The 20,048-nt window shown below is 45.5% G+C and overlaps 2 protein-coding genes across 5 annotated transcripts in view; one reads left to right on the forward strand and one right to left on the reverse strand.

Moving 5' to 3' along the window:
• Positions 1-11,707, reverse strand: part of LOC127004184 (cyclic AMP-dependent transcription factor ATF-1-like) — a 70,608-nt gene extending 58,901 nt beyond the window's left edge. For all 3 annotated transcript variants that reach the window (XM_050871672.1, XM_050871669.1, XM_050871668.1), the window contains exon 1: positions 11,681-11,707. In XM_050871672.1, coding sequence (XP_050727629.1) covers positions 11,681-11,692 — 12 coding nt within the window. In that variant the 5' untranslated portion in view covers positions 11,693-11,707. The remainder of the gene's footprint in view (positions 1-11,680) is intronic.
• LOC127004183 (serine/threonine-protein phosphatase 6 regulatory ankyrin repeat subunit C-like) lies at positions 1,702-19,882 on the forward strand. Of its 2 annotated transcripts, XM_050871666.1 has the most exons (17): positions 1,718-1,771; positions 2,142-2,603; positions 2,889-2,993; positions 3,391-3,489; positions 3,749-3,847; positions 4,226-4,324; positions 8,169-8,267; positions 9,186-9,284; positions 9,588-9,686; positions 11,387-11,485; positions 11,705-11,767; positions 12,181-12,312; positions 12,972-13,085; positions 13,783-13,893; positions 14,755-14,865; positions 16,708-16,821; positions 18,702-19,882. In XM_050871666.1, exons 2-17 carry the CDS (start codon positions 2,522-2,524, stop codon positions 18,866-18,868), a joined length of 1,692 nt encoding a protein of 563 aa, XP_050727623.1. In that variant the 5' UTR covers positions 1,718-1,771; positions 2,142-2,521; the 3' UTR covers positions 18,869-19,882. The 2 variants fall into 2 exon arrangements, with proteins under 2 accessions (XP_050727624.1, XP_050727623.1); XM_050871667.1 differs by lacking the exon at positions 3,749-3,847 and having other exon boundaries at positions 1,702-2,603.
• Positions 19,883-20,048: the final 166 nt, after the last annotated feature.

The following is a 20,048-nucleotide window of genomic DNA, read 5'->3' on the forward strand; positions in this document are numbered from 1 at the left end:
GGCCCAGTTACCTACTTCATTATCTTTTTACTTAGCTTTGCAACCAGAAAAAATGGACATCTGAATATGCTCTTTTTAATTTGAGAGAGAGAGAGAGAGAGAGAGAGAGAGAGAGAGAGAATGCTTTATTAAACGAGAATCATGTATCAAAATTGCACATTAGCTTAAATATTCAAATAACGAATTTGTTTACGTAAAAGACATGGCATAGCGAGTCTGACTTCATCCTGCAGGTAAAAAAAAGTCTTGTTACACAGCACACACGGATGGAAATAAGTCTTCTTTAGTGTCCCCTGCACTGCAACCAGGCTGCTCTCAAAGAAACCATTTCTTGAAGGAGGAACTGACTTATTTATTCACCAGAGACACACACACACACACACACACACACACACACACACACACACACACACACACACACACACACACACACACACACTCTCTCTCTCTCTCTCTCTCTCTCTCTCTCTCTCTCTCTCTCTCTCTCTCTCTCTCTCTCAAATGAAAAAAAAAAGTTTATTCATATCAAAAATAGAACATACATATAAAAATGTCCGCTAGTACCGCTCCCACAAACAAATGATGAGACATGACCCTTGAATAAATTACTTTACAGAGGTAGTAAGTTAGTACCATACAGCAAGGTGTACTTTTGCTCTTTCATTATCTTTGATTTAACGTCTCAATCAGAGGTTCCCCACCGGTGGGTCGCGACCGGAGGCTTTGTTAAAACGGCTTAAGTGAATGTTTTATTTTTTAATTTTTATACCGTGTCAGTTTTTTAATTGTTTTCTATGCTTTTATTCTGCTGGTGGTGCACGCTCCTGCTGGCGAGGGTTGAGAAGGGACATCAGGGTGTCTCTTGGGACATGTCAGGACCAGTTGCGGGTGACAAAATTAAAAACCAAAACTGCGAGTATCAGGTGTTCACATGGGTTTCAAGATTTTGGGAAAAGGGTCCCAAGTGTGACGCATTCATAGTTTTCAGGCTCAACCACTGTGCATGGTGGTCTTCCCCATCACCTATCTCTTAATGTAGATGTTACTAAAGCTAAATAACCTCTACTCATATTTTTTTTTTTTTTTACTGACAAAGGCCCAATCACTAAACATTAATTAAAAAATGTAAGCCCTCTCCATTTTGTATTAATGTGGATACAGAAGGTAAAACAAATTATTAAAAAAAATGCGTTTTGAAGATGACGGACATTTTCTTCTTCATTTGATTATCTATTTTTTATTGCTTTTTGTCTACCTCCTTTTATAACTAAGAACTAAAAACAAACAAATAAATGGATAAGGAATAAATGTGTCTCAATGGAACAAACAAAGCAACAACTACAAAAACAATAAATGATACAAAAATAACAATAACAACATCAATAACAATGACCATAACACTGGCCAAGACCTTAGATGATAATGATGATGATGATGATAACAACAACAATGATAATAATAATAATAATAATAATAATAATAATAATAATAATAATAATAATAATAATAATAATAATAATAAATCTGTCCGGGGAAAAATAATATGAAGAATAAACAAAACTACTCAGGCAGCGCACTCCAAACAGGTGTCTCCTCGACGGACGCGGCGCTGCCCGGCCGGTGCCCTGGGCCACGGGTGCCAGCAGAGGGCGGGCGTGAATGTAAGTATTATTAAACAAAGTGGGCGTCTGAGGGCTCTGCGAGATGATGGCGCGAGTCAGTGGCTGCTGCTCTGTGTGGCGAGTCGTGTCTCAACCCTCCCTCCCTCACGGTGCTCACACGTTCTCTCCCTCTCTCCCTTCCTCCAGTGCAGACCATTTCTCCGGCGCTCAGTCCTTCCCCCTCCTTCACTCCGGTGCTCAAACGTCCTGTGGCGCTAAAGGATTGCAGTCTTATTCTTTGCAACTCTTAGAAACCACGTGTTCATTAACCTAAACAGAAAAAAACTCTGAAACCCAAATACGAATAATGAGTTATAAAACTGTTCATTACGAATAGATCTCACGTGTTTGTGAATTCTATAAAAGTGTGACATCCCGTGCATCGTCCGCAAGTGGTATCGGTGAATCAAAGTGCAAAGATGTGATAGCTCCATGGGAATTTATCAACTTATTTATTTATTTATTGGTTGGGATATGAAGGCCAAGTGAACGTGGAGGCCGCCGGGGCAGAAGACAGCAGGGCAGGGAAATCTTGGAGTTCTGGACAGGTGGTCTTCCGAGGCGTGTGCTGGACGCCGGCCACAAGAACAGCTTCTCGCCACGCGCCACCAAAATAACTTCGCGGAACAGTCGAAATATCGTTGACAGCCTACTACAGTTCGTGGCTCCCTCTGCCCCCCTGCCTCCCCGCCTCGCCGTCTGCAGGCAAGGGAGAAGCGGCGCCCTATATCTGGCACCGTCCCTTGGCACTGTGGCTATGATCGTATGCCTTCACAACTCCTCTTCATAGTTACCTCGCTGACGCGCATGCTACCTGGAGAAACACGCAAGACACACACTCACCACATCGCGAAATAAAAATGGCATTCCACGTGAAAACTATGACCTTGTTCCTGGCACTGCTCCTCAACGCTCTGCCTACGCTGGGTGACACTTCATCGGGTGAGTGTCAAACATTGCCGAAGTGCATCCTTTTTTCATGTGTTTTCCCCCTCTCCCGCTCCTTCACACATGCTAACCCCAAATGAGAGTAAACATTGTATATTGTGGTTAAGAGCATATAAAACCCGGACTCTGTGGTTGAATATAGAAACGTGATATCAGAGAGTTAATTTTGGTCTTCCTCGAGGTAAAAGGAGGTTAGAAGAAGGCGCAAGAGGTGCATGACCCGAGATTTTTACTGAGTCCCGTCCCTTCCCTCCCTCCTCACGTCCCCGCCTCACGCAGAAGCTGACGTCGCGGAACTGATCTCGGCGTCGCGGCAGGGGCTCCTAAAGAGGGTCAGGACGCTGCTGGAGGAAGGTGTTCATGTCGACGCTACTGACGATGCAGGTACGTCTTACTGCCACTACTACTACTACTACTACTACTACTACTACTACTGCTGATGCTGATGGTGATATTGTTGTTGGTGACGCTTTTCCTCGTAATCAGTGCATGAATCTGACACTCATTTAATCTGTACAGTACTAGCTCAGCCTCAGGGCTCAGTGCCAAACCGTGGGTACTCTCTCTCTCTCTCTCTCTCTCTCTCTCTCTCTCTCTCTCTCTCTCTCTCTCTCTCTCTCTCTCTCTGACTTCTTCATTATCGCATAAATAACCTACTTCGAAATCAAAATAAACCCGGATGGAGGTGTCGCGGAGCAGTGTTAGTGTTCGTGGTGTGTGAGTGGCCTCGAGTATAGGGCCGAGCATGGTGTGTCCTGAGGGCGTGTTGTGCCTCCCGCAGGACAGACGGCCCTGCAGGTGGGGGCCCGCAGCGGCAGCCTGGCGGTGGTGGAGGAGCTGCTCTTGCGCCGCGCCAACGTGTCCGCGCGTGACAACTGGGGTGAGTGTGAAAGTTGGCAGTTTTTTTTTTCATTTGTCTTCTCCCCTCCCCCCCCCCCCGCCCCCTAGCAACACACTGCAACAGATTACACCCGCAGACTCATCAACACATCCACCCAACCACCCACAGACTCATCCACACACTTACACACTCACCAAGATATTCAAACCCACCCCCTCCCACCCCCACTCATCTCCCCCCTCCTAACACGCACAACCATGCCCCCACCACCCTCCTCCTCCTGTTCCTCCACCCCCAGGAAAGACCGCCCTTCACGACGCTGCCTCCTTTGGCCGCGAGGACGTGGTCGGCGTCCTGCTCGAAAACGACGCTGACGTGACCGCCGTAGATACCTCAGGTCAGTCCTCTTCCCCTCCACCCCCCCCGACCTACTGACTCGCCCTACATCCCCTTTCGAGTCCTGGGATGCAACACTACACAATGATATTCCCGTTCACATCTTTCACTAATATTCCGGAAACTGTCTTGAGTAGGAAACGTAGCTGGTGAATTGTTATGTTATGTTTATTTTCTTCTTATTTTTTTTTATAGCAGAGGGGTCAGTTCAAGGGCATAAAAAAAAGGTAACAAATGTGAAAAAAAGCCCGCTACTCACTGCTCCTATAAAGAGTTAGAGGAGTGGCCGAAAGATAGGTCAATTTCGGAAGGAGAGGTGCCCTGATACCTTTACGCAGCAGATGAGAGACTAACAGCTGAAGGCGTGGTTCTCCTGCAGGGAAGGTGGCGCTGCACGAGGCGGCGTGGCTGGGGCGGGACGGCGTGGTGAAGGCCCTGCTCGCCCACAATGCTAGTGTGCACGCCGCTGACAAAAATGGTAAAGTCTCCCTCACCAAACACTCAAATAAACCCTTCTGTAACATCCTCTGCTGCCCTCAGCCCCCAAACAGTAAAATCTCACTCTCCATTTTTATTTTTATTTTTTTATTTTTTACAGCTAAGGAGACAGTTCAAGGGCGTAAAAAAAAATATAAAAAAAGCCCGCTACTTACTGCTCCTGAAAATAAACCTTTGCCTCACTGTCCCAAAAGTTCCTCCCTAAACAGTCCTTTGCCCCGCCATCTTCCCTGTGCTCCCTAATCACTTTCACACACATGCAATCCCTAACATTTTTTTCCCTAGGTAAAAAACTGTAGTCTCCTTTTAAACGCACCCTCGATCTTTCTGTACATCCAAAGGGTCATATTCTTGAACCCTCCGGCGCCCAACCTCACATAATTTGACAAGGCTTTCGTAGGGGTTTGAGGCAATTCCAGGGGTAGGTACTTTTATGACCCATGTGGTAGTTTGACTCTTCTTCTGTACCGTGAACGTAAAAAAACACGCAAGAGAACCCGATTAACCTCCTTTTCGGTCTGTACAAGTAGTTGACGTGAGGGGCTGTAGGGTCTGAGAATACGAACCTAACCCTCTTCCCTTCCTACACTTTCCTTATAAGTAATACCAAACAAAGGCGTCTGGCTCTAACCTTTCTTTCCTTCTCCCACACCACTGGCACACTTACCCTCCTTCCCTCCATACTCCTTCCCCATTCAAAGACAACCCCTCTTCTCCCCTCGCTACGAACAAGACTCTTCTCCCTTCTCTCCCCTCTTCACCCACGCACATAAAAAGGTCCCTCTGTGTTTTCCCCTCACGACCCACTCCATACTTTCCTCCCCTCTCGCACTAGTAAGACACTTTTCTCCCCTTCCCCATTCACATGCAGTCCCCTCGCCCCTCTCTCCCCTCCCCAGACCAAGCAAGAACCTTCCCCCTTCCTCACTCGTACAGACAAAGGGGTTCTGTTGTATTTCCCCCCCTCCCGATCATTGCATACCTTCACCCCCCCTACTCCCCTCCTCCCCCTGTCCTTCATTCACTGATAGTTCCGTCTCCCCTCCCTACAAGCATGCAAGATCTTTCTCCCCTCCTCACTCACCCAAAACATCCCACTCTTATTTTCTCCCTCATAATCATGGCAAATTTTCCTCCCCTCTTCTCCCCATTCCTTATTCACATGCAGGCAGCTCTCTTTCCCTTCCCCATTAGCAAGCAAGTTTCTTGTCTCCCCTCCTCACACCCCTAAAACATCCCACTCCTATGTTCTCCCTCACAATCATGGCAAACTTTCCTCCCCTCTTCTCCCCATTCCTTATTCACATACAGGCAGCTCTCTTTCCCCTCCCCATTAGCAAGCAAGTTTTATCTCCCCTTCACACTCACACATCTCAAAAATCCCATTATAGTTTTCCTCCTCACTCTCATAATTTACATATTTTTCCCCTCTCTCCTCCCCATTCTTCCATTCATATATGCAATTCGCTCTCCCCTCCCCATGACCTTGCAAAGATTTTCTCCCCTCCTCACTCACATACGAGAGATGCTGCTGTAATTTTCCACCTCGTGATTACAACATACTCTCCTAACATCTTCTCCCTACTTTTTCATTCACAAACACTCTCCTCATTCTTCCACACAAGCAGGCAAGACTTTTCTCCTCTCCTCACACACTAAAACGATCCCACTATTTTTCCTCCTCACGATCATGGCATATTTTCCTCCCCTCTCCTCACACCCAGCAAGAGTCCTCCTCCCTCTACCCTTGCCACCCTCAGCACGATTACCTTATCTCTCCCACACACGATCACTCAGCCCGTTCGTCCCTTACATACACACGCCGTCAACGCCACTCTGGGGAGGTTGAGGAGAGGTCATGACCGCTAACAACTGTGACCACCAACACCACCTCTATTACGTTGACCACCTCCCCTGGAACCGTCACCTTCACCCATTCCTTCTGCATCTCTAAGAAATATCTATCCTGCTCCCCTTTAATTTCCCTTTATGAGAGTGGAGTGTCCCCATTCCTAACCCTCTCCTCCACCCTCCTCCTTTCCTTGCATGTACGTCTATGCTGATCTCTTTAACTCCAATTTATGACGGTGGTATTTCCCCTTCCTAACCCCCTCCTCCACCCCCTCCACTAGCATCTGTAACTGAGAAACGTCTATTCTACGACCATTTTCTCCCTTTATGATAGAGGTATTTCCCCATTCCCAACCTCAACCCCACTCCCCCTCCACCCCTCTCCTCCTCCACCCCTCTCCTCCTCCACCCCACTCCTCCTCCACCCCTCTCCTCCTCCACCCCTCTCCTCCTCCACCCCTCTCCCCCTCCACCCCTCTCCTCCTCCACCCCTCTCCTCCTCCACCCCTCTCCTCCTCCACCCCTCTCCTTGCATATGTAACTGAGAAACGTCTATTCTGTACTCTTTTTCTCCTCTTAATGACTGAAATTTCCACCTTCACACATGTTACGGTTTACAAATTCTCCCTTATGCCCTTATCCTAGCAACCACCGCCATCAGCATCTCCCTCCACGCCCATAAGCCAGAAGCACCCTTTCTCCTACCTTATGATCCCCTTTATTACACAGGAATTCCCCCTTCACACACACGTTACGAGTTGCTTGTTTTCCTCCGTCTCCTTTCCCCCTTGAAGAGCCAGGGATTAACGCGGCAGACAGGGAGGTATGAGGGGGCATTGCATCACGGCTACTATACATAGATAGGCCAGAGAAGCGCCCTATTCACGGGGGCAAGCGCGTTGGACAAGGGCGGCTGTGAGGCAAGACACTCGACACGGGGACCCTTGAACGCGCCATCTCTCGGGGCGCCGCGGTGACCCAACGATCCCGACCCTGAACTCCACTGACCCCGAGATGGCCACGTGCCACCTTGTCCTGTTTGCCCTGCTGTACCTCCGTCTGCGTCTCCGTCTCCTTTTTAGCTTTCATATCACTTCCTTCTTCTTCATCTTCTTCTTCTTCTTCTTCTTCTTCATCTTCTTCTTCTCCTTCTTCTTCTTTTTCCTTCTCTTCCTCCTTCTCCCCTTCTTTACGACATGGTTCAGTCATGTGCAAAACGTTTTCAAGTGTCGGGATGATGAACAGCGTACCTAACAGACCTCACGAAGCCCAGTGTGTCGTGGGTCAGGTATTTTAATGTTCTTTTTCTTATACTTTCTTGACTCTGATCTCCCATTGTCTCTTATTACCATGGTCACGAATACAGAAGGAAACGTTGAGGGTCGTTCTTCCAGCGTTATTTTAATAGACCGTTAAGTAAATTCGCTGTTATTAGGCAGAAAGATTGAATTAGAACCTGTACCGGAGCGGGGCGGAGTACATTAACATCAGAGACAGAGGAAAAAAAAAGAACGCTGGGAGAGGTCTTTGTTGTTCTGCAGTGTACAAATGATAGCCAACGATAATGATGATGATGATGATAATGATGATGATGAAGATGATGGTGATGATGATGATGAAGATTGAATAACTTAAATACTTTCTTTTTACCACAATTCAACGTTTTTTTTTTTTTGGGGGGGGAGTCGTTTTGTTTCTTCTTTTTTCCCTGAGCTTCTTTCTTTCCTTAAAAAAAATATGCTGGGAAACTTTCTACGCATCAATAAAAGGAAAAAAAATAAAACAACTTCACTTTCAATCGTCAGGAAACTGCGAATGTCCATATAAAACACACAACCCTTTTAAAACAACTGGAGTGGTGACGTCTGCCCCACTTACCCTGCACCCCTGACCCCGGGCATCCCTTGAACCCGTGACCCGCGATAGCTGACCATTGACCCCTGCTGACCCCCGCCTCTCCCCTCCCCCTCCAGGCCAGACGCCCCTGCACTACGCCAGCGAGCAGCGGCGGGCGGCGGTGGCGCGGACGTTGCTGGCCCACGGTGCTGATGTGAACGCCAAGGACAAAGAAGGTGAAGGGCGGTGATGGTGGTTTTGTTATCATAGTTATTTCTAGCGTTCTGATCACATGTCTTGGCACAGAAAGAAATACACGAGGTGATTAACTAAAACAGTCGTGAGGAAACATAAATCAAAAGCATATGAATTCGAACGAAACCGGTTGCTATATTTTTTTTCTTACATATGATATCAGTGAAAAATCATTATATTACTTAACTATGTACGTTGAAGTAATTATAATAAAATTTAAAGTCATACTTCATAGGAATAGATATTTGATCGTATAAAATTTCTTTGTATAGTTATGTTTGTTTCAATAGAGTCTACGTTTCTGTCTCTTCAAGTCTGACGCAACGTTTTTCCGACCCTCCTTGATCCTGTCCAAGCCTCTCGAATGAACTCCTTGATACAAGCTTTATTTTTTCTTACGTGGCTAACACATCAGTATAGGGTTAGTACATGAGGAGGAGGAGGAGGAGGAGGAGGAGGAGGAAGTAGACGTAGAAGCAGAGGAAAGAAAAAAAAAGGAAGAGGTAGAGAAAAGAAAAAAAAGAAGTAGCATGATATGAAAAAAGAGGAGGAGGAGGAGGAGGAAGTAGACGTAGAAGCAGCGGAAAGAAAAAAAAGGAAGAGGTAGAGAAAAGAAAAAAAAGAAGTAGCATGATATGGAAAAAGAGGAGGAGGAGGAGGTACAGGAAGAAGTAAAGAAGGAAATAAAAAAAGGAATATGAGAGAAAGAAAAAAAAACAGTAGCATGATATGAAGAGGAGGAGGAGGAGAAGAGGAAGAGATGGAAGGAGATAAGAGAACGACGCATAAAAATAACAATGAAATGTGACAAACGTTTATAACCACTCATTCCCACGTTGTTTTCTTTCCGCTCCACCACCACCACCACCAACAACAACAACAACAACAACAACAAACAGGACTGGCGCCCTTGCACTACGCCGCGTGGTTCGGCAGCGAGGATGTAGCCGAGGAGCTGCTGGATCAGGACGCCGACACCTCCGCCCGCGACAACCTCGGTGTGTGTGTGTGTGTGTGTGTGTGTTGTTTGCGTTCTTGTTTGTATGTTTGTTTGTTTTTTATGTGTGTGAGTGGGTCCAACTGCTGTCTGTGTTTGTGTTTGTTCATTTCCTTGTTTGTTTGTATGTTCCTGTGTGTGTGTGTGTGTGTGTCAGTGTGTGTGTGTGTGTGTGTGTGTTCTGTGATCTGCTGGCACGTTATACTTAAAGAATGTTAGGAGGAGGAAGAAAATAAAGGAAGATGTATGAAAGTAAAGTCTCTCTCTCTCTCTCTCTCTCTCTCTCTCTCTCTCTCTCTCTCAGGCCAGACGCCGCTGCACCTCGCCGTGGAGCACCGACATCAGGCGGTGGCGGCGGTGCTGCTGCGTCACGGCGCCCCGCTGGACGCCGCCGACAACAACGGTACGACACACACACACACACACACACACACACAAGAACAAACAAACAAACAGGCAAATATACAAACACGAACACATACAGCAGATGGACCTACACACACACGCAAAAAAAGTAAATATACAAACAAAGAAACAAACTAGAACGCAAACTTTAGACGGAGCACACACACACACACACACACACACACACACACACACACACAGAAGCAAACAAATGAACAAACCAGCACAGCGTATAGTCGGGCACGCACTTACACACAAGGAAAACACACAAACAAACGCAGAAACAAAAACACAAACAGTAAAGACGCACAGAGGCACGAACAAACATACAAACAAGCAAATGAACAAATAAAAACACAGCATATGGGCGCGCACACAAAAAGAAAAAAAACGAAAAAAACAGCGCAAGCAGACACACACACACACACACACACACACACACACACCGACTTTCACATTCACCTAAGGAGGACAAAGTGCGACAACGAGGTGTATGAGAACTAATGTGACGCTTCTATTGCTTATCTTACTCATCCACGAAGGAGCAAAACACTTAATTCCCTTCCTCGTCCAACCTTCCCCTAAGAGTTGCGGCTTCCTCCTCAACCTCCGTCATCCCCCCTAACACTATTTACATTCCCCTCACGCATTCATCCCCTCGTCTCACTCCCCCTTTTCCCCTCCCTCCCTGTCCTCCTTCTAGCGTTCGTCTCACCTCTCATCCTCACCTCATATCCTTATAGTCTCACCGGCTTCATCCAGTTCTACCCCCTCATCCCCGTAAATACTACAGAACGTGCCTACCCATGCGGTCTCATTCCCATGCTCAACCATTCCCCTTCACTTCATCAACAGTCTCCATGTGAAACTCTACACACTTCTTCATAGCTTAAGGATTCCCCGTAGCATTTCCTAACCATACCCCGCGTCTTCCATAATTATTCTCCGCTTTCTTCATTCTCTAATAATCATACCCCCGTTTTCTTCAGAGCCTAATTATTCCTCGTTTCCTTCATTCCCTATCATTCCTCGGTTTCTATATCACCTGATCATTCTCCGTTTCCTTCATAGCCTAATACTTTCCTAATCAGTCCCCGTTTTCTTCATAGCCTAACAATTCCTAGCCCCAAATTCTGGTTCTAATAGGTTTTTCGGAGTCCTAACCCAATGCTTATGTCCTCACCCCAGAGAACTCCTTATTCCTGGTCCTCTGTAACACCCCCATAGCCCGAGGTATAAAAAGCAGACCTCTAAAACGATCCAAGGTCTAACCACCCAACACATCTTTACTAATCCTCAAAAAACTGGTCCTTCTAAATCTCCGCTTACGATCTCGCTCTCTTGCCCCTTTCCCATTCAGTCCACTGCCCTACAGATCCAGTTCGTTGCATAACATTGACTAGACCCTTTTTTTTGTGGCGGGCTTTTATTGTTTTTGTTTCGAGAGGGCTTTTTTGTGTGTGCTCCTAGCGGTTTTTTTCCCTTAAGCTACCCCCTTCACCCTAGTATACCTTATTTTTCCTCCCATTCCCATCCTTTACACTAGCATTCTCAAAATCTGCACCCACACGTCTATATATTCCCCATTGCACTTTTTTTCCTCCCATTCACATCCATACACTTGCATCCTCACCGTCTACCCACACACCTCCATTCACTACACGCAGCGCACTAACATCAGCTTCTCCACTCTCACAGGTAACACCGCGGTTCACCTGGCCGCGAGGGACAAGAACATAAAAATGACCGAGATGCTGCTGCTCAAATGTCCCGACTTGAGCCTCAGGAACCTCAACCGTGAGTATGGCATAGCAGAGAGCGGGGTGGTGGTGTAATAACAATAATAATAATGATAATGATAATAACAATAATACAGAAAGAGCAACGACACATAACCTGATATCATAACTCACTTCTGCTTCCCCCCCATCCCCAACCTCCACCCCACACCCACTCACACCCCGTCACCCACGCGGGAATGCAATCACTCACTTGCGCCTTCATGGTCTTCTTCAGATCAGGATGCGAGTGACGTGGCGCGCGTGTCCGGCCAGAAGCAGCTAGCGGGTCTCATCTTGGGTAAGGACGCGAGGGTGTCTGGGAGAAAGAGAGAATGTTAGTGAGTTAAGGAGAAAATTAACGTTGATATTAAAGTTTGAAGAGGTTGTTGTTGGTGTTAGTCTTGTACTACTTATGGTGTAATATTTTCTCATCTTGGGTAAGGAGACGAGAGGGGTGATGAGTCTGGGAGAGGTAAATATATAGATAGATAGATAGATATAGATAGATAAATAAAAAGATAGATAAATAGATAGATTAATAGATAGATAGATAGAGAGATAGAGTAAATCAGAAGATCAACGTAAATATTGAAGTTTCGAGAGGGCTGATTTTAGTGTTATTTTTTTTTACTAATGGTGTTGTCTTACTTTTCGGGGAGTTATTAATAAGGATAATACTGTTAACGATCTCGCATCTCTCACCGCCTCCAGCCCAGAGCCATGTACCCTGCCGAGCGGAGGGCGCCACCTGTAAGTCCGGAGAGGTGTTCGGCGTGGCCCCACTGCAGCGCCTCACCTGTTCTGACACCTGGAAGCCTGCCCCACCCCCCGAGGCATCCTACAGTACGTCAGTCACATTTCCTCGCCTCCTCCCTCACTCTGCTCAATGCATCTTCCTTCACGACCCCGATACAATATCACACCACGTCTCAACCTTGGATAATTTGGCTCATTTTCTCAAACTTTTCGGGGCTCACACACCCACATTTGATAAGGCTTTCGTAGAGGTTTTGGGGTATTTCCATAGGTAGTTTGAGGAGCCTAGTGATAGTTTAACAAGCCATCTGCACCATGAGCGTGAAAAAAACGCTTGAGAACCCGACTAATCTCCTTTGTGGCCTTTGAAAGTATTTGTTGTGAGAGGCAAAAGCGTCTGAGAATATGGGTCAGCTAATGAGATACACGCCCCTCTCGTCTTGATGATTGCCTTGCTGAGTCACGCCGCTTCTGTCTTCATCATCATGTCCTTCATTTCCAGCGCTCATATACTACATTCACCTTTACCAGACGTCTAACTGTACATCATAACAGTGCCAAGTAGACAAATATTGAAATGGTGCTTTTTGTCTTATTCTTTTCTATCTACCTGTCTGTCTGTGTCTGTCTCATATACTACAATGTTTCTTACTCCTCCCCCCATCCCCTATTCTTTTCTGTCTACCTGTCTGTCTGTGTCTGTCTCATATATTACAATGATTCTTACCCCTCCCTCCCCTCCCAAGGCTGCCGTGTGGGACATCAGGAGCTGAGTCACGGCTCCGGCTGGCACGATGGGTGTCACGGCTACAGGTGTGTGCTGGGGCAGGTGTGGCGCAACCCTGAGCTGGCCGGCACGTGTGAGTTTTATTCTTATTACGTTTTTTTTATATTTATTTAGATCCATGGAAGGGAAAAATAAGGAAAATTAAATAAACCCAAAACAGAGCCCCATTGATGAGCAGACATGAAGTGAAAAACAAAAGAAAAGTGAGGAGGAGACTGAAAAAAAGGGAGGGGCAAAAACAATACCTAATGAGTTAACAGGTGACAGTGGTCTTCAAATTGCTCTCGCTGCATCTCGAGTCTAATTAAAGCATCACCTCATAACCCCTTTGCAAAACTCAGGATAGCATTAAGAGCTGTGTGTCTCCCCCCTCTTTTTTTTTTCTTAGTTATGTTATTTGGTCATCTGGTATTTAGTTATCAGGTATATTTAGTTGTCTATCAGTGAGGAAATGATGACCCATACTTAGAAGAACCTTGTTAAATAGTGAATCACGCTTTTCTGTTAATTCTCACTGCTTGACCGAGTGATTGACTGACTAAATGCTGGTGAGAGTGAATGAGTGAGTGAGTAAGTAAATCAGTCAGTTAGTGAGTGAATGATGGCATATACAGTGAGGAAGTGAGTGGGCAGGTCAGTCAGTTAATATATATGTCTATCTATGTCTCTCTCTCTCTCTCTCTCTCTCTCTCTCTCTCTCTCTCTCTCTCTCTCTCTCTCTCTCTCTCTGAGCCCCGGGACACCCTCACATCGCCTCCCCCCTCCCTCAGGTTGCGTGACGGAGGACGGCGAACACGGGGACGGCGCCTCCTGGACCGAGGGCTGCCGCTACGTCACCTGCCGCGGCGGGAAGGTGGAGCCCCTCGCCATGGCCGCCTCCTGTAGGTGTTGCGTGTGGTTACTTGTTTTCTTTCACTCACCGGGTCCTTTTTCGTCGATATAAAAGTCTAATAGCAAATAATTTCGCTTCTCTCATGGTTTTATTGTTATTTTTATATCTATCTCTCTTTCTTTCTACCTATCTTTCTTTCTATCTATTTATCTATCTATTTCCCTCTCTATCTATGCATCTCCTATCTATATCTGTCCATCTACCTATTTATATCTATCTATATCTATTTATTTCTATCTATATCCTTCCAGATGAGTTGTGCGGATATAACATTCAAACCTTTATTATTATTATTTTTTTTTAATGAATGTCTCTTTGGCTGCATAATTTAGTTTCCCACATATATTAATTTGTCTTTTATTTATCTATATATGTTTTTCTTCATTCATTCACTCGCATACTTCATTTCATTTACATATCAGTTGTTTCGTGTATTGATCTGCATATTTATCGATCAATCAATTCATGTTTTTATCGGTTAAGTCATGTAATTACCTGCATTTTTACCTGTCAACTAATCCACGTATATATCTACAACTCTACCTGTCAATTCGCTCATGTGTTTTCATCTGTGTATTTCCCTCTAACTAATTTTTCCATGCGTACAGGCAGTCGGGATCATTATCAGTCAATTCATTTACTTATCGGTTAAGGCATGTAATTACCTGCATATCAGTTATTTCATGTAATTATCTGCATATTTACCTATCAACCAATTCACGTATTTATCGGTTAAGTCATGTAATTACCTGTCAACTAATTCACGTATATATCTGCATCTCTTCCTGTCAATTCGTTAATGTGTTTTCATCTGTGGATTTCCCTCTAATTAATTTTTCTATGCGTACAGGCTGTCGGGATGACGATGAAGTATACGCCGACGGGGAGCAGTGGACGTCGGGGTGCTACCGGTGGACGTGTCGGGATGGCAAGCCCCAACCGAACGCCACGCTGCCCCCCTGTAAGTTTTTTTTTTTTTTTTTTACAACAAAGGAGATAACTCAAGGGCACACAAAAAAAGGAAACAATGATAACAAATCCCGCAACTCGCTGCTCGAAAAAAAGAATCAAAAGAGGTGGCCGAAAGAGAGGTCTATTTCCCGCCACCTCTTCTCTTCTGCCACTCCCACCCCTCGCCTCCAACTACCTTCTGCCTCCCAGCTACTATGCTTTATCTATCATTTATCTATTGTTTCCTCCTCTGTCCCTATACCTGTTGTCCCCCGCCACCCCCTTGCTTTCCGAACCCCGTCGCCACCTTTCCTTTCTGGCACTCTTTCCATTCCTCGCCTCCTACTACCTCCCACCTCCCAACTACTATGCTTTATCTATTATTTATCTATTGTTTCCTACCCTGTCTCTTCCTCCCATTCTCTGTCTGTCTGTTTATCTGTCTCCCTCCACTTCTTGTCTCGTATTCCACTACTTTCCACATCCAAGCTATAGTACTCACTCTATCCACTGCTGTTCTGTTTATCTCCTCCTCTGTCTCTTCCTTCCATTCTCTGTCTGTCTGTCTGTCTGTCTTCCTCCCTTCATTTCTCGTCTCTTCTCCCACTACCTTCCACCTCCCAGCTGCTATACCTTATCTACTGCTTCTCTGTCTGTTTTCTCCTCTGTCTATTCCTTCCACTGTCTGTATGTCTAGCTCTTCGTCCACCACTCCCTCTCTTCGCTATATCTATCCACTCTGCTTTACCCCGCCCTCTACCCTACTGCTTGTATCTCTGCCTTCCTCCACCTTTTCCCCTCCACTGCTACGCTCCATCTCCCTGTTACCCTGCAAGCTATGTCCTCAGTGTGTCTACCTCAACAAGCTGCTGCCTTCCTCTGCTTACCCTCGCGTGTGTCTCCTTTACCAGCATACCAGACCTCCACACACCACGCGCGAGCTTTTTACCACAACAAAATTCTCTGCACTTGGTTTGTCGTGTTTTACTGTCCACTAACCAAGATTTGCCTCATGATTACGGTTATTTTCATGTTACCCTCAGCAGACTTGTTGAATGTATATACTAACCAAGATTTGCCTCGTCCTAAATAGCGTTTTGGTCTTATTTTTAAAGGTTTTGTTAAATGAATAGAGAAATGAATGGATAAGTGAATGAATAAGTAAGTAAAATTATCATAGCATTATTATTAGCTTCTGTAAATATTATTCTTACGGGTTTTGTTAAATATATAGAGAAATGAATGGATAAATAAATGAACAAGTAAAATTATCATATCACTATTATCAGCTTTTTAAATATTATTCTTAGAGGTTTTGTTAAATGTATAGACAATCAAATGAAGGAATAAATGGATAAATAAGTAAAGAAAGATGTAAAGGTCTGCCGAGAAGCCACACCCGCCCGCAGACATTCACTTGTTTCCGCGAAAGCCGTGAATGAGAAAGAATGGGGACAAATTTGGGCTGACAAGCGAGAATGTGGCGCACCTCACAATTTACTCTCTCTCTCTCTCTCTCTCTCTCTCTCTCTCTCTCTCTCTCTCTCTCTCTCTCTCTCTCTCTCTCTCTCTCTCTCTCTCTCTCTCTCTCTCTCTCTCTCTCTCTCTCTCTCTCTCTCTCTCTCTCTCTCTCTCTCTCTCTCTCTCTCTCTCTCTCTCTCTCTCTCTCTCTCTCTCTCTCTCTCTCTCTCTCTCTCTCTCTCTCTCTCTCTCTCTCTCTCTCTCTCCCTATCTATCATCAATTCGTGTATCCTTTCCCACGCTCCGACCGCTGTTATCGCCAATATTAATGTCTCCCCTCCCCCTCTCTCTCTCTCTCTCTCTCTCTCTCTCTCTCTCACCCCCCCCCAAGGCTGCAAGGAGGCGTCCGGAGAGGTGCATCCCGAGGGGGCGCGCTGGCACATGGGTTGCTTTTACGTGTGGTGCAACGAGGGACGCATCGAGACCTACGCCATGATGAACGTCTGTGAGTATGTGTTGTGGGGTGGGGTGGGGGGGTGGGGGGGAGGGGGGGAGGAAGGTGTGGGGGGGGAGGGTGATGAGTGGGGACTGGGGAAGGTAGGGGGTAGATTTGTGGGGGTGTGGGGAATGGGGAATGTAAGGGGTAGCAGCGGGGGAGTGTGGGGGTAGGGTGGAGGGGTGATGGATGGGGGTAGGGGCAGGTAAGGGGCAGGAGTGGGGGGTGGAGGTGCATGGGGTGGGGGTTGGGAGAGGTAAGTAGTAGGTGTGGGGGAGGGTTGTGGGGTGTGTGGAGGAGGTGAGGGGGGTGTGGGGAGGTGTGTGTGTGTGTGTGGGGGTGATTTATGTGTGTGTGTGTGTGTGTGTGTGTGTGTGTGTGTGTGTGTGTTTACTTCATTAGGTGTGTTACTTTCTTAATGTGTTTGTTTGTTTGTCTTTCTTGCGTGTGTTGCTTATTATTTGTTTGCTTGCCCGTATATTTCATCATGTGTATATTTCTTTCCTCATTCGGCTCTTGTTTTCTTGCGTGCGTGTGTGTGTTTGTGTTGTTTGTTTATTGATGTGTTCGTGTGTCGGTGTCTTTCCTTAGATGTGTGTGTGTATGTGTGTGTATGTGTTAACGTTGCCAGATTGTCGTACTCAGCCTCTTATATTTACCAACTTCCGACCCCCAAAACGGTCTCTGGGGGTCCAATTACTAAAATCATTTATATTTATCGTTAAAAGAGTTAATTCTTGATGTTTCTTGGCAATAGTTAGACGTCAAAGACCGGTAAATACTATGCTCTGAGTACGATAATCTGGCAACGGTGTGTGTGTGTGTGTGTGTGTGTGTGTGTGTGTGTGTGTGTACCTCCTCCCTTCACTCTAACAAGGGAATACTAACGCCCAGACACAGGTTCGCTAGGTATTGCGTTTACGTCCTCGGGCACTGGTTCTTGTTTTCTGATACGCGTGTTGGTCGTCGCTGGAGCTGCTTGGTATGCCCGCGCTGTATTGTTTTTCTCCGCCTTCCTCTCTTAGTTTTTCATCCATGTCTCTGAATAGCGTTTACGGGATGCTAATGAAGGGTTTCGCTAGATGCGGTAGATCAGATGTGTGTTATTTTGTTAGCTTTCCTCAAGTCACACATGTTTTGGGATAGTTTTTCATTTTTTCAAGGTACGGCTTTGATTGATAGATGGATATAGATTTTTTTTTTTTTTTTTTTTTTTACTTTTGCGGAAGCAGCTTTGTTTGTTTGTCTTTCTTGCGTGGGTTGCGTTTTCGTTTGCTTGCCTGTATATTTCAAGGTAAAAAAAATAGAAAAGGGACAAAAAAAGTAACCGATTGACTGATTGAGTGATTGACTGATTGATTGATTGACTGACAAACACCTGGTTTTTTTGTGTGTTCAGCTTCATTAGTCTTTCTTATATACTCATCTAGGGAAAGAGAGATAAGAGAGGAAGAGGAGAGAGAAAATAAACTGGAGAATGTGGAAAGAAAAAGAGAAGAAGGAACTATGCCCCATACTCCATATTCTAAACTTTCTCCCTTCTCACATATCTGTTGCTCCCTATTCCAATTTATCCTCCCCGTCCTTTACTCCTAACTTTCTCTTCACCCTTTTCTCTTCCACCCTTCACCTCTCCTCTCCTCACAACTCTTCATTCTTCTATTCTTCATTCGCTCAGCTCACATCCTTCATCTCGTTCCCTCTCTACCTTTCTCTCATCTTCCTTCACTTCCCCCATCGCTTTAATACCCCTTTTGACCTCATTCCCTTGTTAATTCCATCATTCATCAGGCTTACATCGTGTCCTTGGGGTCTTCTCTATCTTTTCCGCACCCTCTCAGAATCTCCCCTCATGAGCACCTTTCTCTCAAACTACTCCTTCTCAACAGGCAAGATGCTGTTTATGATGGTGGTGCTTGCGGTGGGCGGCGTTGTAATCTCCATCGTGCTGACCATCTCCCTCCTCCGAGTTCGCAGGACACCGCCTCCGATACCCAACAAGGAACGCCTCCTCCTCACCAACTCCACGCCCGGGCCAACGCCGCAGCCCTCCTAACGCCGCGTCTTCAGCTCTTGTAGGGATTTTGAGGCATAGTTGGAAGCGAGATGTTTGTTCGTTTCCAGTCAAGATGGTGAGATGGAAAGATGAATGGGATGCTGGTGATGCTGGTGCAATGGTAGGAGGAGGAGGAGGAGGAGAAAGAAAAAGAGGAGGAGGAGTGATAGAAAAAGGAAAAGAAAAAGAACAAGAAAAAGAAAAAAAGCAAGAACAAGAATAAGAACAAGAACAAGAACAAGGAAAAACACGTGACAAAAAAAACGAGGCTCACATAGCATTTCACGAACATGAGAGTAAAAGAAGAAAAAAACTAGAACACATGAAAAGTACAACAAAAAACACACAGAAAAACACCAACAACCAAAAAAACAAACCACAAACCACCATTTACAAGTACAAAAAGTTCTCCATATTGATTTCTCCCTCTCAAACACCTTTCATCTAAAATTTCGTCACGGGGGTTACATAAGCTTGTCACCACCACAGCCTCCGCATCCGCCGTCCGCTGCCACAACCGTCCGCTTACATATATGGCTGATGGCCTGTGCACGGATCCCTCGCCTCGCCAACCAACCGCCGAGGCTACGTAACCACAGAGTCAGGGAAGGGAACTGCTGAAGGAGAACACGTGCGCTTGCTTGGAGTGACGTGCCGTGAATGACCGAGGGACGATGCTGCCTTACACGCGGACGAGGAAAGATGTGCCGAAACGAAAGTGCATAAATGGAAGCAAGACGAAACGAAAGTGTATAAATAACAAAAAGACAAAATGGAAAGTGTATTGATGTGAGAAAGATAAATAGGAGTGTATAAATGGGGAAAAAAATAAAAAGAAAGTGCATAGATGGTAAAATGACAAAATGAAAGTGTGTAAATGGCGGAAAGATACTAATGAAAGTGTTTACAAATGGGAACGACACGAAATGGCAAAACAAAAGACAAAATGAAAGTGTACTGATGGAAACATGACAAGATGAAAGTGTGTGAGTGGCAAAAAGGACAAAAAAAGAATGTGTATAACTGGAAGCAAGACAAAATTTAGAGTGTATGAATATGTACAATATGAAATGAAAGTGAAATAATGGGAAAATGACAAAATAAAAGTGTACAGATGACAAGAAAATAAAAAAATGATAATAAACCTAACTGAGTGTGTATTCGGCGCCTCCATACCACC

This window comes from Eriocheir sinensis, chromosome 27 (genome assembly GCF_024679095.1).
Source record: "Eriocheir sinensis breed Jianghai 21 chromosome 27, ASM2467909v1, whole genome shotgun sequence".
NCBI lineage: Eukaryota > Metazoa > Arthropoda > Malacostraca > Decapoda > Varunidae > Eriocheir > Eriocheir sinensis.

What these genes read in the sequence shown, in the direction of transcription:
- LOC127004183 (XM_050871666.1), top strand. Translation starts at nt 2,522, where the DNA reads ATGGCATTCCACGTGAAAACTATGACCTTGTTCCTGGCACTGCTCCTC. An exon ending in GTCCGCGCGTGACAACTGGG is followed by an intron (nt 3,490 to 3,748) that starts GTGAGTGTGAAA and finishes CTCCACCCCCAG; the next exon opens with GAAAGACCGCCCTTCACGAC. An exon ending in GAACGCCACGCTGCCCCCCT is followed by an intron (nt 14,866 to 16,707) that starts GTAAGTTTTTTT and finishes CCCCCCCCCAAG; the next exon opens with GCTGCAAGGAGGCGTCCGGA.